The sequence below is a fragment of the Oryza glaberrima genome, chromosome 5, assembly GCF_000147395.1.
Source record: "Oryza glaberrima chromosome 5, OglaRS2, whole genome shotgun sequence".
NCBI lineage: Eukaryota > Viridiplantae > Streptophyta > Magnoliopsida > Poales > Poaceae > Oryza > Oryza glaberrima.
In genome coordinates this window covers 24,640,420-24,657,763 of record NC_068330.1, presented here as the reverse complement: position 1 = coordinate 24,657,763, position 17,344 = coordinate 24,640,420, and the positions used below count along the sequence as shown (strand labels likewise).

Genomic DNA, 17,344 nt, shown 5'->3' with positions numbered 1-17,344 from the left:
AAAATTTGAATAGTAGAAAATAAAATTGAACTGACTATAATTAACCAAGTATCCCTTTAAAGCATATATTTCTCAAATTTTTCTTTTATATAAAACGAGCTATATTACCATTCTTTACAATAACTAGTGCGCCACGTGTCACAACTATTTGGTGAGAAAAATGTAAGGAACTTCATTAGGTATGGGTGGTGACAACAAACTTCTCCACCACCGGCACCCTCTAACTGCCAATGCTCTCCTCCACACACCGCTACCCTCGCTCTTCTTCATAAGTTACCATTGTTCCTTCTCTTAACCTTCGCATACTTAGCCGTACTAGATAGCCACCGACGATAGTTTCTTTTTTTTTTTTTTGAAAAGAAAATATACATCGTTCTATCAAGAAAACCACTATATGTGCTCTTTCCCCTCGTTTGCCATCGTTAAGGGAAGAGTAGAAACATCATGTATTTGTTCTGCAAGAAGATATATTCAATGGTTAAGTACTATGCTTATCTGATTATCTTGTCTTTATATCTGCGCGGAACACATATCCAACTTCCAAGAATGCAATGCCGTCATGGCAATTGTCACAAGCGGCTAGCAACCCAAAAAAAAAAGAATAATAATAATAATCAGTTTTTACGACGCGTAGACAAATACTAGAGCTAAACATAATTACTCCATATCACGATCCGGAAGATGATGAAGTACGTTTATTCACTAGCATAGCCATCAGATGGATGACAACACCCATATATTTTTCCCCGCAAGAAAAGCCCCAGCTTTTGGCACTGCGAAGTGATTCTGGTTTCGAATTGGTTTTGTCACTAGCACGTCAGTGAAAAGTGTAACACACTTTGCTTATAATAATGTTTAGTTTATCTCAAGCTTGTTTCTCAAAGAAAGCTATACACGGTAGTGTATCATTTCTTTTTTCGAAGAACAAGACGGCGACTTTTTTGCTTAGAACAAGAAGAGGTGCTGGTTTTGGCAGCAATACCGGCAGCGGCACGCGTACAGTAGTAGAGGAGATTGGTTGAGACAACGGCGTGAGCACACGGCGTAGTGACAGCAGCTGCACACTGCACTGCACAGCCCCAGCTTTGCTTTGCGATTTCGTCCAGGAGAGCCAAACTGTTCCTTGTTTCGTGGAGAACCACAGTACCACACACAGGAAGAGGGATATTCGATTATTCGTCGTACCAGGATTCCCAGCCCATATGCCAAAGAGGAATATTACGAGGATTCCCAGCTCATATGCCAAAGAGGTATATTACGCGCTGTCGGAAGTTCGGTTTGTGATGCCCAGAGTTTAACTCAGGGTGTGTTTAGTTCACGTTAAAATTGGAAGTTTGGATGAAATTGGAACGATGTGATGGAAAAATTAGAAGTTTGTGTGTGTAGGAAAGTTTTGATGTGATAAAAAAGTTAAAAGTTTGAAAAAAATGTTTGGATCTAAACTCGGCCAAAGTTCACATAATCATATGCCCCAATTCCTTAAAAAAAACAAAAACAAAATTTCCTCTTTTTTTGGGAGATTCTGTGAATTAAGCTTTTCTGGGGTGATTCTGCGAATTTCATGTGAAGCTTGTGTTCAGTCCAAGCTGGGCTTTATTTTGCCTTTTATCTGCTGGTGCAACGGGCACTCCATGAACTGCGTGCTGCCGTATCGTTCGTATAGCTTTTGAGGCTGCTATGAGCAAAGCGTACAGCACGTAAGTATATACACTTTTTCAAGCAACAACAGGTAGCAAAAGGCCAAACAAATAACAGGCAGCAAAGTTGAAACGAGCAAAAGAAAGAGTGGGGTTCTTTTTTCCAAGACAACAGGTGCCAGCTTGAACCGCTATAACATGAGAAGCAATATGGTCAGTAGAGAATCACAGATTTCTAAGCGCATTGACAGGATAATAGACTGACAAAAGATCCAATATTGCATATTTAAAAACAAACGGCGGTTTACACGTCAAACGAAACACAATGTAAATAGAATCCAGAATCCTGCATTTAAAAGGGTTACTCAGCCAAGCATGAGTACCAAACGACACACACTAAATATCCACTTAGAACATAGCAGCACACCACGACTCCAGCGGATAGTGATTGCCATGAAGGCATGAACCGGCCATCCATAGAGATATCACTGCTTTCGTTCAAGGCTTTTCCTCCCGTTCACGGTTCCACTGTTCAATCTTCGCCCTGCGTTCCTCGCTGCTTTCCCTGACTGGGCTCCTTGCACGCCTTGGGGGGCTGCCATGCCTGCGCCTTCCTCCATCATCATACCTGTCATACCTGCTGCCCCCACCCCTGCGTCCACCACCACCACCACCACGGTAACTATCACCGCCGCGGTAACCGTCACCACCACCGCCACCGCCGCCGCCACGGTAACCATCACCACCACCACGATAACCATCACGTTCACGGCGGAAATCATCACGGTCACGATTGCCCCTCCTGTGGCGTGGGCTTGGGCTGCGGCTTCTCCCATGGCTCCTCCTGGATCGCCCCCCATAAAGCTTCCTCCTGAGCTCCCTGCCAATCTGCTTTACATGCATAAAATTACAGTAGCCCCCACGGTTACAGCTGTTCTCCTCAAACTGCCTACAGGTCGCCTCACGGAAATCAGTCACAGGGGAATACTCAACAATTATTGGGCGCCCTGAGTAGAAGCGACCTTGAAGGGCATTATGCGCAGCGACTGCCTGTTCTTCCTCCCTGAACTGGACATACACATTGCCTATCATGTGGTCAGCAAGGTTATCACAGACATTGAGGGTCTCAACCTCACCAAACTTGCTCAGCTCCTCATAGATATCCTCATAGAAATCCTCAAAGTGCTCCTGCATCTTTTCAGGATCAATAGGTTGGCCTTGAGCATCGACTCCTGGTGTGATCATATCAGGGCGCTGATACATGTTAGCAAGCACAATTGTCGGCGACACAGTTGGCCTGTTGTGCAGACGGGAGCAACGATCCCCATGACGGCAAGCCCCAATCTTGAAGTAAAAGGGGCAGTTAACCCTATCCTTCTCAGTCCCAAATATTGAAGCCAAATGCTCCGCCATGACTTTCAAAACACTTCAACTGACACTTGAGCTGTACATAACAAAAAGATTAAAAAAAATTGTCAGAATTTATTGTCCAAATCTCAAGAAGTGCTTCTATATATATGTATATGAATGGCTTATCTGGTAACTACAGGGAGAAAGAAATACCTCGATTTAGAGTCGTCATAGCGCATTACATACAGAAAAAGTAGACAACAAAGGGAGCATATGCTAAATAAAAACAAGTTCATATGTTATCGTTTTTAACTTTTGAGATCACCAACAAGTATGATTCCTGTGACTTTACCCCTGAAACGATCAGTGTGTGATTGGAACATTATAAAGCTCTCGCAAGAAAACCCTAATCCCAGTACCTTTTAACCTAATCTGCACACTTATTCAAAGCCGTTAATATTAGAAGAACAAAGTGAATAGAAAGAACAAAAACAAACGACTGTAATCCACTTCAAGAAATCATGAAGCTAGATGTTGCTCATGATAAGTTTTAACCTATATCTGGACACTGTTAACAACATAGAGGTGTCTCTTCCACTAGAAAGTTTAGTATTTCTCCCCCCTGCAACTGCAAAAAAGATCAAACAACATGGCACAGAGGCACTTTTTTTTGCCTGTTGCACAAGGGCATTCCTTCAGGAGTAGGCCTTGAAATATCCGCCCGACAAAGAATACTATTTGATCCGTTTTAAAAACCTAAGCTGCAAACCATTTTAGATCATTAATCTTCAATCGAAGAAAACAACCCAAGACAATGAAACAGTAGAAACCTAGACATAATTTGTAATACACCGACCAATCACATAACTACATATCTAGCCTAAGGGTCTCTTCCATCCACTGATGATAAAAAATGATTTGGCCGGTTGAAGGAACCACCCATGTAACCCACAAAACAAGCTCCGCCCATCTAATCCAACCATGGCGGGCTCCCCACTGCAAGAAGCAGCACTCAGCAGCAACCGTGAGCAGCAGTCACCGTAGATTCAATTTCCTCCAATGGAAAATCGCATCAATTTGTTCAATATTTACACCCGAACCTAAATCTACAGGAAATTTACAGCAGCAGTAGCAGCAAAGCAGCCTCGATCTGCTACGGTTTTCATCAGCTACGGTCTATTTGCATCTCTCATACCGAAATCAACCAGGCACAGATCGTTCACACCGAACCCCGAAAAAAAAAATCAAAACCTACGGCAACAACATACATAGATCGACAAACGAGAAGAGGGGAGGGAACCTAGGGTTTGGGCGACGAACACGAACCTCGAGAGCGGACGAACCGGACCTTCTCCTTCCCGTTCTGAATCCCCGCTTTGCTCCTGCGAGGAAGAACATAAAAAAAAAATCGGGCCTCGATTTTCGAAGGCGAGGAGGAGGGCGAGGGATTTGGAAGAGAGGAGAGGATTGCGAGAGAGATGAGACGCACCTTGCTTTGGTTGAGGCGGCGCGACGCCGAGTTGGGGAAGGATCGGGAGAGTCCGGGCTGGAGGTGGAGAGGAAACCTATATGAGCACGGCCTGGAGGGCCTTGATGCCGTCAGATTTGGAACCGACGGCTAGGATGGGATGAGCGAGGTGCGTCGGTACGCGTGGGCCGTTTCGGTGTGGAAGGCGGAGTCCCAGCCCAACTGCACGGCCTGTATACCGCCACACAAAGTTGGGCCTCCATTTGGCCCACCTAAAAATGGATTTGCCCACCGGCCTCCCTCCTCCCTTGCTTCTGATCGAATAACCTCCCTCAACCGTAAAACCAGGTATAAAATAGGGGAATAATTAACTATTTACCCCTCTTATGAGTGATGATAAAGATTTGCCACAGAACCTACATGTTATAGGCACATGAGGACCCACATGTAATAGACAATAAGTGGCAAATCTTTAATTGCCACATCTTAAAAGTGGCAAATAGTTAAATGTCCCTAAAATAGGAGCAAAACTAAGTGGAACTCTCTCACAAAATGAACTAGAGTAGTTCCACAACTCTACTCTAGACCCAACTCCTGGAGCTAAATGGAGGAGCAGGAGCGGATCTATAGTATAATGGCAGGTGTCAGGCGATACTGACGACTTTTGGCAAAGCCTATAGCTAAATGGCTTATCCATATATATATGACACCATGATCTAAGTATAATTAGCATACAGACACCAATAGACACGTTATGACACCAACGGATCAAAGTTGAAGCTCTACCAAACAGTCCCTTAGAAACCTGGTATAAATCAACTCATTCGATGTTTTGGGAAATGGTTTTTGCTGACGTGGTAAGTGGGACCCACAGAAAATACGCTAAATAGTTCATCATAAGGTTGAATCCTCTGCAGAATGTTCCTCCATAGCACTCAGTGCTTCGCGGATTTCCTCTGAAACAAAACATGTTCCAGCAATCGATGCCTGCAAGTAGCATCACAACTGGTTTCAACATTCAACTGGACATCAATGCATCTGTGCAAACCCATTCAGCATTATATCCCTAAAAAGCGAAGAGATACATACAGCCATACAGGCTTGATGGACCTATGCATATGAGCAAATCCATTCAGGACTACAATTGGTTTCAACATTCAGCCACAAGTCGATGAATAATGAGCAGAGAATCATCTACATCACGCATCCAAGAAATGAACAATGCGTGGAGAATGGAGTGTCAGTTTTGGTTGCGAATTCCGTGCTCATTCCCACAAAACCACACATTCAATAAAAATGCCAAATGGAAACCCCATCCACCTCATGCACACATCCTTGGACACGCTTCATACTGCATTGAGACATTCAGTTTTCAAGCTTATGGACAGACACAGCAGAATTGGTGCTTGCCAAATTCTTACTAGTCTACAATTAAGCGACAAGTTCAAGCATTACACGGTACCAAACTACCAGTCTTTCATAAACCACAATAGCAATATCTACCAAGTGCCAATGTAATCAGTTTGAGCTAGATCGGCTGTACATTGCAGGCACAAAACACAATGAAGCGATGCATAATGTCACACCTTCTGATATCTTATCAGTTATTAGCCCATTAGGAAGAGATCAAGACAAGCATTCACAGTTTCTACAAGTTCAGACAGAAAGGTAGCAACCATAAAACGAATAAAAACTGACAGATAAAGGTTGAGCATGGATATCCTCAGCGAGGATAAATCTACAAGTTAATTTTTGTTTTGTCAATCACAGAACAGCACGAAGAAAATCAATCATGAACATCCATCAATACCACATAATATGCTCTTCTAGTAGAGTTCTAGTAGCAAAAATAGCAACAAAATGTATCGTCAACCATAACTCATGGCAGAGATCCACTCATCAACGCGGTCGAATCCGTCGCGATATCGGCTAACACTAATCCACTGACTGCATCAACACATTGAGGCAAATTTCATCAGTTTCTATCACAACCAAATGATCATAATAACTTTGGAGCTGAACAAACAATTCTTGCAAACCTGCAGAGTCATTGAGGAGCAAATGGTAAGCAAATTGCTCACCAGTTCACTGTCGCGGCCTCCTGCGAAGAACGAACACATCGGATTCCTCGTAGGCGTAATCCGGGTCCAGATGCTCCCGTGGAATCTTCTCGATCACCGGGAAGGCCGCCGGCACGGCGTCCCAGAAGGCCTGATGCGCCTCCGGCGACCGGACCTGGTACCCGAGCAGCACCACCCCGCGGTCGGCGTCGGCGAGCACGTCCATGGCAGCGACGAGGTGGGGCACGGATTCCGGGACGTAGACGACGTCGGCGGCGACGACGAGGTCGAAGCGGCGCGGGGAGGCGAGGGAGGCGAGGTGCGCGGGGCAGTTCCAGTGGAGCTGGGCGAGGCGTGGGGCGCGCGGGAGGTGGCGGCGGTTGCGGCGGAGGTTGCGGCGGAGCGCGGGGAGCACCGCGGCGATGTCCGTGAGGACGAGGTCGGCGAGGCCGAGGCGGGAGAGGCCGAGGCCGGCGGGGCCGCAGCCCGAGCCGAGCTCGACGGCGCGGGTGCCCGGGAAGCGGAGGACGTCGGCGAAGGGGAGCGCCGGGTCGCGGAGGCAGCGCTCGGCGAACTTGACGAGGACGAGGGAGGAAGGCCACACGGAGGTGCCCACCTCGAAGGAGTCGTTGTCCTGCTCGAACGTCAGCACCGCGCCGCCCACCGGCAGCTCCACCACCGGAGACGCCGTGAAGCGCATCCTCCTCCGCCGCCGCCGTCAAGCCTCGGAAGCGAAGGGACTGGAGTGGCAGCCGATCCCGCGGCGGGGAGTCGGCGTCCTCATTAGGCCCTCGATAAAGTTTTAAATTACAAACACACCCCTGAAGGACTACCTATATAGTACTAATACTATTTGTTGACAATTTTTTTTTAAAAAAGTGATATATGCAATTATAGCACAACAATCATGGTATAATTATATTGTAATTTGCATATACTTATAATGTAACTTATATATAACTTTAGAAAATCATTCATAAATAATATTTTCGTGAAACGAAGGTCGTGGGGCCGAATCTTCTCACATACTAGTTGATACCCCACGTTTTACTACGGCATAGATAAATAAATGCATGTTATACATTATAGAAACGATAGATATATATGGTTCATAAATATGAAAATGATGTGAAGATAATGATTTGATTGCTTGCATATTGAGTTTCAGAAATAATAACTAAATTGTAATGATGTCATGCTTACATGATATTTAAAATACTCTAGATAATAATTGCTAGTGAATGATGATGTAACACACTTACATATGATTTAAAATACTATATATAATAATTGGTATTGGGTGATGATGTGACACACTTATATATTGTGATTTAAAAGTTAGTGAGTATCAACTTTATAGTAAAATAGTATGCGTGCGCTGTGATTTCTTTTCCTCCTTAAACTCTTGAAAATCTAAAGGTTCATTACATTATAATTACATGCAGGCTATAATGTAATTACATATGTTTTTATTAAAAAAATACTATTAAATTTTTAGAAGAAAATTTATCAACAAATATATGCAAGTAGACACCTAAAGCAAACTTTCCCCCAAATCTCAGGGAGTTAGATGAAATAATCGCGAACCTACAGGGACTTAACTGCAAATAAAAACACGCCGCCGAAACCCTCTCCCTCCCTTCTCCCTCCAATGGATCCCAAGGCGGCGGCGAAGGCGAAGCGCTCGCACACGGTGCGGGGGCGGCGCGCCCACCAGACTCCCGCCGCCGCCGCCGCTCACAGGCAGAAGCGCGCGGAAGCCGCCGCCGCCGCCGCCTCCGCCTCCGGCCCCCGCGGCCGCAACCTCCCGTCGAACTGGGACCGCTACGACGGCGAGGACGATGCCGATGAATCCGCGGCCCCCTCGGAGTGGACCGGCGAGGTGGCGCCGCGCAGCAAGGGCGCAGACTTCGGCTTCCTGCTCGAGCAGGCTCGGGCTCAGCCCCGCGAGGCGCAGCGTCTCTCCTCCCAGGATTCGCCATTCGGTGAGTGACCCTACCTCCACTACCTCATTGACAAAGCTCATCGGGAGAATCGCTTCAAGCATGAACTGCGATCCTTGCTTACCATTACATAGACACGATCACACGAAACGAGGGCACTAGCTAAACTGAGAAATATTTTGTTCTTAGTCATATTAAACCTCACTTAAGAAGCCAGTTGAGCATACCAAACATCATGAGGTACTCCTTTGTTTATAGAATTTGAGTTGAGCATACATCTCGTAGGCCGCTAGGTAGTTCAAACGGAGTTTCTGCTGTGTCAGTTAGTATATAACCACAACTTACATTTTGGTGTGAGAGTTTTGGAAAATTGATGTCTGTAATCGGTTATTTTGATGATGATCATGTGATGTGTCCTTTGGGAAGTGGGCCTACTATTTGTGATTGCTTTCTCCACTGTTGCTAAGTTTGTTAATTTTATTTTTCTTTTTTTTTTTTAGATTTTATGCAGGCTTCAACCTCTATGCTTGAAGCTAAAGGGGAAGAGATTTTGTCCTGGTGTGAAGATGACAACTTCATCTTAGAAGATGATTTAGCACCCGATTTCGAGGTAAAATTTGGTGCTGTGATATTACGTTTGTTACTTGTCTTGTGCTGCCACATCAAGTAAACTATTGTAATGTCTGGTCTTAGTGAGACGAATGACATGTAAATGATTAAAATGTTTTGTTTGAGCATGGTTGGGGCTATGACTGAAACCTCTCTTTGTTTCTTGCATCGAGACTATTGTCAGTTTACAGAGTGAAATTTGTCTGGATAGCTTGATGATAGTAGTCCGAACAGACAGGGATGTGGAATTTAGACTTTATTTTGATTTGTAGACCCTCATGTAGTTTTGATTATGTACCTTACAATTTGTGTATCAACTCTTAAAACCTTGTGAATTTGGGCAGCTTCATATCACATTTTTAGATATTTATGTGAGAATTTGTTTCCCCTCAACTTTTAGGTACCTTTTCTCTCCATGGATCTGCATGCATTGGCCACCCATCTTTCGAAGCTTAAGCTTTCTGAGAGGCTTTTCTTAGAGAAAGATCTGCTACCTGAGGATCTGGTACGTCTGTTTATAGCAATTTTCTTTAGTTTTGCTAATTTTCCAAGTACTCAAATGTATTTGATCATGTGCTACATTGTCTACTTTTAGTAAACTGTAACTGTAGTTTTGCTTTTCCGTGAGAAATTGTATATACCCTTGTTTTGTTTTTTCTAAAGTTCAATTTAAAAAATCGTTATGAACAAACGGTCCTTTACACTATGTTCAAGTAGGGGTTTAACTTACTTCATGCAAACATTATTCTTGAAGTGTCTACGGGTCTATGGCGACACCCAATCTGTATACAATGAAAATGTGCAATGTTCCTTATTCTGATTTCCATGTGATAAAACAAACCCTTAAAAGGACAATTTGGGCTGGTACCCTTATGGTTGATCTGTAGTAGTCATCATCACCTAGGTGCCTACCCTTTTGACCTCCACTTGCTACAAGTTAATCTCTGCTGTTAATGCCTGTAGCTCATATGCCTTGCCATGGCAGGTCTGCCTGCAATGCAGCCTTTCAATGCTCTGGTTGATATTTGCTGCTGGTATTATTGATATCCATCTGCCTATTGGCCATTCCTCTAGGCACTCTATTTTGTGCATTAACCACACTATGGTTTGATATCTACCTTTCATATTTCACTAATGCACCTTTTGCCAGTGGCCCGTCATGGTAACTGTCTGCACTACGATCTCTTAGTTCTGCCATCAGCCACATAGCTTATTTTTAGCTTCCAAACTTTCTGAGTGGTGGAAGGATTATTTTTTGTACAGTACAATAGCCATCTGCATAGGATTAGATAGAGTAATGAATTTCACTGGGTATTTAAACCCTAGTAAACTATGTCTATTTTACCTATTGTACTGGGACGATTGGAATTATTTTTAGATAATGGACTGAAATCTGGCCTCTATACCCACATGTAGATATACACAGCCAACTGGGATGATTTAGTGCCCTTATTACTTAGCTTTGTGCATGGTTCATGCAATTGTTAGGTCGTTGGTTCATAAAGGTTTTTGATCTGTTAGTATTCATCTTAGTAAGTTAGCTGTTTCTCCCTGCCTTGGATGCTTTTATCTATTGATGTTTTAATTGCAAGCTTTGTATATGCCTACTTTACTTGCCATTAAGATCATTTTCTTTTGCTATTTTTTTTTCATTGTGTATTCATGGTTTTGCCTGATTGTTATAGGCTGTTGCATCTGAGGTCAATCAAATACAGATTCAAAGAGGCACAGATGTGGATAGTGATGCTAAAGGCAGCTTGATTCATGACCATGACAGCATTCGTTGTGATGATCAAATGAAAGCAGATTGTCAGTTGAAATGTTTTGAAGAAGATAAATCCACATCATCACCCAAGACTAGTTCTCACTCTGTGCATTTGGACACTGGAGAAGATAATAACAATAGTGAAGGGGCAAAGTTTGAGGTGGTTGCTGCAGAAGAAGAACTTGATATGCTTCTTAATACGCTTGGTGGAACTCATCTTTCTGGCTCCAATTTAGATGAATCATTTGGAAACAAATCAACATTGCAAAATGTGAAAGTCAATCAACCAGATAAGAAAGTTACACCTAGCACTTCATCCAAATCATTGGTGACTGCTGCTTGTGACGATGCTCTAGATGACTTGCTTTCAGAGACTTCTCCTTCTGTCCAGAATGAAGGTTTTGCTGAACCAGGCTCAACTTCCAAGAATGACCACAATATTGACATCAGATATGCTAACCAGATAGATATATCTACATCTATTGATGATTTGGTGGACGACTTGCTCACTGACACTTCACTGTGCTTGAATGGACAGAAACAAACTACATCTGCTAAGGGCAAAGACAACATCTCAAGTGTCAGTGTTCCTCCTAATTCCGGACCCTCAAATGCGTCGGACGATTTTGACTCATGGTTTGATTCTCTCTAGAGACGATTGCCATGATGAAGTTTCAGTTGGATCCTTTACTGCAGCGCAGAGGCCCATTGCACTTATGTTGACTTCAAGATCTAGTTTATAGCTTTCAGGAAGCTGTCTTTTGAAGCTCACATACCAATCAGTATGGAGGTTCACTGGGGAACAAGAGTTGATACAGTGATAGTCTAAAAGCCTGGCCCCCATCACCCCATGGCTTCCACTTTTTCCTCTCTGCACGTGTTAGTTCAAGGCAAAGACTTTGCTATGGTGTCACACTGTTGCTTAATGACTGGAATGCAGGAAGCTTACTGCTGTAAAACCTAAAGCTCCCCTACATCTACATGTGCCTTCTTGAACTGATTATCTGATTATAGTCACCTTTGTGTATCCTGTAGCATACTTCCTCCGTTTCACAATGTAGACTTTCTAGTATCGCCCGCATTCATATAGATATTAATGAATCTAGATTCATATGTGTGTCTAGATTCATTAACGTCTATATGAATGTGGACAACGCTAGAAAGTCTTACATTGTGAAACGGAGGAAGTACTTTGTTGTTTTTTACTGAAACGGAGCTAATTCTAACAGTCTGGTCTCCATATTTTATCCATGCCATGTTTTATATGTATTACTTACCTACTTTCTTTTCACTACAAATGTATTCAAGTTCATACTGATGCTTATCTTTCATGCTACATGCTATTCAGCTGACAGGGGCTAAAATGAACTCAAATCGTCCAAACTGTAAAATTTGGGCCACCGACTGTTTCTGCTTGTTAGTACTTGCTATCTTCTTTTTAGTAGTAGCGCTTGCTAACCGATTCAGATTTTTTCCTATATAATGCTGCAGCCCTGCCAATGATTTGTAGGATCAAACAGACTAATGCACGATTATGATGGAACATGATGTGCCAGCTCTCTGTGGAAAAAGGTAAATGTGAGAGTCCTATCTGTCTTTTCCCTTGCTACTGAGAATTTTATGATCCATAAACCATAAGAAAAACAAGGATTTTATGAAAGTTTGTTGCTGGCACTTTCATTTAATTTGGAAAAAGAAATACAATTGAGTTTTTTGGGGGGTTTGCCTTGATCATTTGCTCAGTAATGATATTATTTTGGTGGGTGTTCATCGCCATTTACTCTCATGTTTATGGTTCGCAGATGTGAGCATATCTTGACACCCTGTCCATGAAAAATCCGCATTTTATTATGAGGATATACACAGAGATGGCTCTTGCATCACTCCAAGGGCTATGTGTGGCCTGCAGCCAAACTGGTTGCTTTCATGGGCCATCTGCATGACAACATGATGACTCTTGCCCATCCCATGACTTCAGCTGTGTGTTTTGGTAAGATACTTGAACTCAGCATTGTAGATCAATTCATAGCATTCAATGGAAATAGTGTGTATATACTTTATTTAATTTGATGGTTCTCTTTTGCATTACTTCATCCGTCCCATAAAAAACCAATTTAGTATTGGATGAGCCTTTTTCTAGTACAATAAATCTGAACAACATACTAGGAAAAGTTCCATCCAATATTAAATTAGTTTTTTTTTAACAGAAGGAGTAGAATCCACGCCCCAAAGTCGGTACTCAAATGCATCTACATAATTTCTACTTTTTTTAAAAAAAAGAAAATGGCAGGCTATGTTACCATAATACCAAATTCTGTATCACTTCATCTAGAAACTTAAGTTGCTGACTTTAAGCCATGCAATTTTACCATACTTTACACCTTAAACACGTTTCTCCTGCGTCCTGACTCCTGACTGCCTCCAAGTTTGTTTGTTTTTATATTCAACACCGTATTCCATACTAACATATGCACCTGCCACCTGGTCAGCTGGTCTGCCTGACCTAGCTTATCTCTTCTTTCCTCTACGCTTCTGTTTCACTCAAGTCCCTAACGCTAAAAGGTGGCCCGTTTTTCTTTAGGCCTCATAATAAGCTTCAAAAGGAAGTTGTGGTCGGCCAAACTCCAATATTCACAGCTAATTGGAAAAGGAGAAATAGATTCCATGGAATTAGTGCAAAAAGAACAATCCACTTAAGAAACAAGGCATCTAGATTTCTGAACCGAAGTTTTTGACAAGGTTGAACAAAGAGACCAGATCCTAGATGTAGCCAAAGTCATCCACTTAGGGTGTTGCTGGAAACCATCATAAGGGGGAGATTGTGGTTTATTAAGGATGAGTATGACGTATATTGATGAGTACATATGCAAAGTCGTGACGTCAAGTAGGTGTCTTTTGCAAACCATTTACTAGCACTATCTGCCGCCCAACTGCTAGCTAACTTGTCAAACATGTTGATGTCACTGCGTGATCTCGCAGATCTTTATCTCACGTCGTACCGTGGCCTTGCTCGTGCCACGTCGATGAGACTAAGTACATTTGCAATCGTCATCGGATTACGTCGACATGCTTGTTTGTTTATTTTATTGTTAAGCTGAGACGCTCTTATCATGCCACTGATATGTCAGCACGTCTCATGGTTGGTTCTTTGCTGAATCTGAATTCTGGAAGGCATCATTTGTTTTTATTTTATTTTATTTTTGTGTGCGCGATTAGTATGCCTACCAAGAAAAATTCATAACGCCAATCATATTCAAGAGTTAGCTTAAGCTTTTACATAATTACATCTATCCACCGCCCACAATTTGTAGCAAGCTGAAACTGAAACCATGCATGTATTTGTCAGTTACTCTGGACTGGTTAACACGGAGTCTTTTCCATTTGCATTTTATTTCTTACACCATATATATTTTATTTATTTGATTGGTCAGAGTCTCACAGACATGTAGTCATGCACTAAAGTTTTGCAGTCCTGAAAACAATCTGAATTTCTTGATTGTAATTCACCGCCTTTCCTTTTCTCCCCTATCTTTCTTGCCACGTGCTTCTTGAGCTGTAAACGTCCTTACTCTGGCGTGAGCTCATCTGAAAATCTCAATGAATTTGTGATGATAGTGACGTGTTAGCTTGCTGTAATCACTTCTAACAGAAGGACATTTTCCTGATCATAACATGCAATTTTCCTTGAAGAATTGAGTTGTACAATTGCTTCTCCAAAACTGTTATGACTTTATGGGACGGTGAGAGATGCATATAAAAATATCTCGATTGGTCAGTCAAGTCTTCTTTTATTTGTACTTGGGTTACTTTTCGACGTAAACTGTCTTCATGCCCTAGTGCCATAGGGATGATAGGGAAACGCACTCAGCAATCAGCATCTCGTATAACTCAGCAATCAGTTTGTAGTAGGTTTGTAGCATGCCAGCTTGCGGCTTCCCACAGGGCGAAAGAACTACGGCTCATTCGTTTAAGAGAAAATTGTGAAGGAAAAGTATAGAATTATACCATCCTTTGAAATGGGCACTAAAACTACCATTGTTTCAAAGGAATCGACAATAGAAAAATTTTATCCCTTCACTTGATGTAAAACACACACACTCACCAAAAAAAAAAATCCACTCCAGCTTTACAATTCTTAGATTTGCATAGGATTTCCTATGTTTTACAATTCTTAGATTTGCATATATATTCTCATACTATTTTTATGTTTTGAAAATCCTACAAATCGAACAAACCACTATAATTTTTGCATATTCACATTCTCTGTTGCAGTTTGATATCTGTTCCACATAATGTGTGAAAAAAAATTCAAAGTGAGCATCAAGATTTTTTTTTTCATTTTGGGACTAACTTTTTCTAGATAATGATTTTTGGGACTGACTGATCCTAGGTAGTTGGCTAGTGCCATTCCAGCCAGTGCAAATGTAGGGTATCCAAACTATTGCATGATTTATTTGGTACGCATTTGATAGCAAGGAAGAAAAAGGACACCTATATATAAATGCATTTCGTGTGGTTTTTGTTAATGACGTTATGACAACTCATGTGCCTCGCCTCTTGTCATTTTTCCCACCGGCCTAGCCGTGCATGCATGATCAGGTGGAGTAGAGAATATGAACATCTATAATTCCATAGTATTGTATATTTTTTTCTTACATGGTACAACTACGTACTACAATAGTACGCTGCAGGTTGGCTTGTGTCTCGTTAGTTTTGGAAGGTTTTCTGCTTTCCTGACGTGGAATAATGCTGCTATCTGAAGCTCATGGACAGACATGCCAACGTGTGAAGCTTGATTCTCTTTGCTGATGATCAGGCTTGCCTGCGTCCGGCTTAATTACTTCCAAATTGCTACAGATTTAGTTGAATGAAATCCTGCAGGTGGCTGCAAAATGTCAGTGACAGATATAGAGAGGTGCAAATATTAATCAAACTTAAGGTTTAGTACTTACTCCATATGTTTAGAACAATAGTGTCTAAATATATAAATTTTTGAGGGAAGTCTAAATATATAATTGTGATATCAGAATATCAAAACTAGGAAAAGAAAAATATTAGCACAGGTGCACAACAAACAACAGCCGGCCATGAATTACAAGCATCCAATACGCTGCCGTTCATGCACGGTAGCGGCGACAACGCATTCAGGAAAAGAAAGGGATGTTTGCAAGCGCATGTGCAGCAATATTTTTTCTTTGCAGCATCAGATTCTCAACCGGAAAAACACCGGGAATTTGGGACAAGTAAATACCGCAAATATTTCTCTTCATTTCTCCCATTCGTATTTACATGGTCGAAAATAGGTATAGGTACTAGTTACAAGGTAATTAAGTACAGTAGCGTTAACGGACACACACTTCTCCTAATCATCCTTATTAAAATCCTAAAAGAATTCAAGTTTTTCGTCCTATCTAATTACAACACCATTATTAATGCCATGAAAAAAAAAGAAGCTAAAAGCATCAGATGATTTGAACCTAATAGGAGAGAAAAAGAAAAAAAAAAGGAAAACAGCTTGATCGCTACTGCGTTGTTGATTCAGAGCCAGAGTGCACCGGCCTCCTTCAGAATGGGCACGAGCTCGCCGGAGATGTGCACGGCCATGAGCCGGTCGAGCCCGCCGAGGAGCCTCCCGCCGACGAACACCGCCGGCAGCGCGACGCCGCCGCCGCCGGCGACCACCCCGGCGAGCTCGGCCTCGCCGGCGACCTCGTGCACCGCCGGGTTGACCCCGAGCCCCTGCAGCAGCCGCTTCACGACGTGGCTCAGGCAGCACCCGCTCCGACCCACCACCACCACCGGGCACTCCGCCACCGCCCTCCTCACCTCCTCCTCCTCGCCACGCGGCGGCGGCGGCGCCGCCGTCGCCGGCCGGCTCGCCGCCGGCCAAGCCCGGTTCGCGTTGTACGGGATCGCCTGGTACATTTTCTTTTTCCCTTTTTTTTTTCTCTTCTCTGCGTGCGAAATGCAAATTGTGCTGGGCAGAGCGCACCGAGAGCCACCGCGATATATATAGGCCGGTGACGTCACGGCAGGGGGTCGTGACGCCAGCCGGCCGGTCGGTTTCGGTGGGTCCCACGCGCAAAGGCTGGAGAGGACGGCGACCCGGTTCGCGCCCAACCGCGGCGGGTCGGGCGTGACGTGGCGGGGCGTCAGCCGCGGTTTGGGGGAGGGGGCTGCGGGGCCCACCCGACGCGCGCGCGCGCGCCCGCCGAATCCATGACGTGGAGGGTGACGTGCGGATGGGGTCTCGTGTGGGGCCCTGGTGCCCACATGGACGGCCGGGATTAATCGCCACGAGGACGTCGTGGTAGATTTGATTTGAACGTCGTGGTAGCACTGAGCCGACCTGACAATGATATAGAAGTAAGTAATCTGCTTAAGTCTTCAAAAAAAAAAAAGATATGATCTGCTTCTGCTGCTAAAGTATACCAACAGTGTCAATTTGGTGTAGTAAGCACGGCAACATTGGATTATGACACTAATTAATTATCAACTGTTGATCATCCTCA

At 43.4% G+C, this 17,344-nt stretch overlaps 4 protein-coding genes across 6 annotated transcripts; 1 reads left to right on the top strand and 3 right to left on the bottom strand.

The window, feature by feature from the left end:
* Positions 1–1,893: 1,893 nt before the first annotated feature.
* Positions 1,894–4,558, bottom strand: LOC127773985 (splicing factor U2af small subunit B). Of its 2 annotated transcripts, XM_052300243.1 has the most exons (4): positions 4,477–4,558; positions 4,314–4,369; positions 3,201–3,748; positions 1,894–3,081 (listed from the first exon to the last, which is right to left on the bottom strand). In XM_052300243.1, exon 4 carries the CDS (start codon positions 3,048–3,050, stop codon positions 2,136–2,138), a length of 915 nt encoding a protein of 304 aa, XP_052156203.1. In that variant the 5' UTR covers positions 3,051–3,081; positions 3,201–3,748; positions 4,314–4,369; positions 4,477–4,558; the 3' UTR covers positions 1,894–2,135. The 2 variants fall into 2 exon arrangements, with proteins under 2 accessions (XP_052156203.1, XP_052156202.1); XM_052300242.1 differs by lacking the exon at positions 3,201–3,748.
* Positions 4,559–4,970: 412 nt separating this feature from the next.
* LOC127773044 (uncharacterized) lies at positions 4,971–7,299 on the bottom strand. 2 transcript variants are annotated; one of them, XM_052299057.1, is made up of 2 exons: positions 6,537–7,299; positions 4,971–6,402 (listed from the first exon to the last, which is right to left on the bottom strand). In XM_052299057.1, exon 1 carries the CDS (start codon positions 7,213–7,215, stop codon positions 6,541–6,543), a length of 675 nt encoding a protein of 224 aa, XP_052155017.1. In that variant the 5' UTR covers positions 7,216–7,299; the 3' UTR covers positions 4,971–6,402; positions 6,537–6,540. The 2 variants fall into 2 exon arrangements, with proteins under 2 accessions (XP_052155017.1, XP_052155016.1); XM_052299056.1 differs by having other exon boundaries at positions 4,972–6,402; positions 6,495–7,299.
* Positions 7,300–8,137: 838 nt separating this feature from the next.
* On the top strand, positions 8,138–12,081 carry LOC127773808 (protein ECERIFERUM 16). The gene is made up of 4 exons (XM_052299989.1): positions 8,138–8,500; positions 8,959–9,068; positions 9,468–9,572; positions 10,753–12,081. The coding sequence occupies exons 1-4, from the start codon at positions 8,167–8,169 to the stop codon at positions 11,482–11,484; spliced, it is 1,281 nt and encodes a 426-aa protein (XP_052155949.1). The 5' UTR covers positions 8,138–8,166; the 3' UTR covers positions 11,485–12,081.
* A 3,999-nt stretch (positions 12,082–16,080) lies between these two features.
* LOC127773809 (monothiol glutaredoxin-S9) lies at positions 16,081–16,829 on the bottom strand. The gene has a single exon (XM_052299990.1). The coding sequence runs from the start codon at positions 16,755–16,757 to the stop codon at positions 16,371–16,373; it is 387 nt and encodes a 128-aa protein (XP_052155950.1). The 5' UTR covers positions 16,758–16,829; the 3' UTR covers positions 16,081–16,370.
* Between the last annotated feature and the right edge of the window lie 515 nt (positions 16,830–17,344).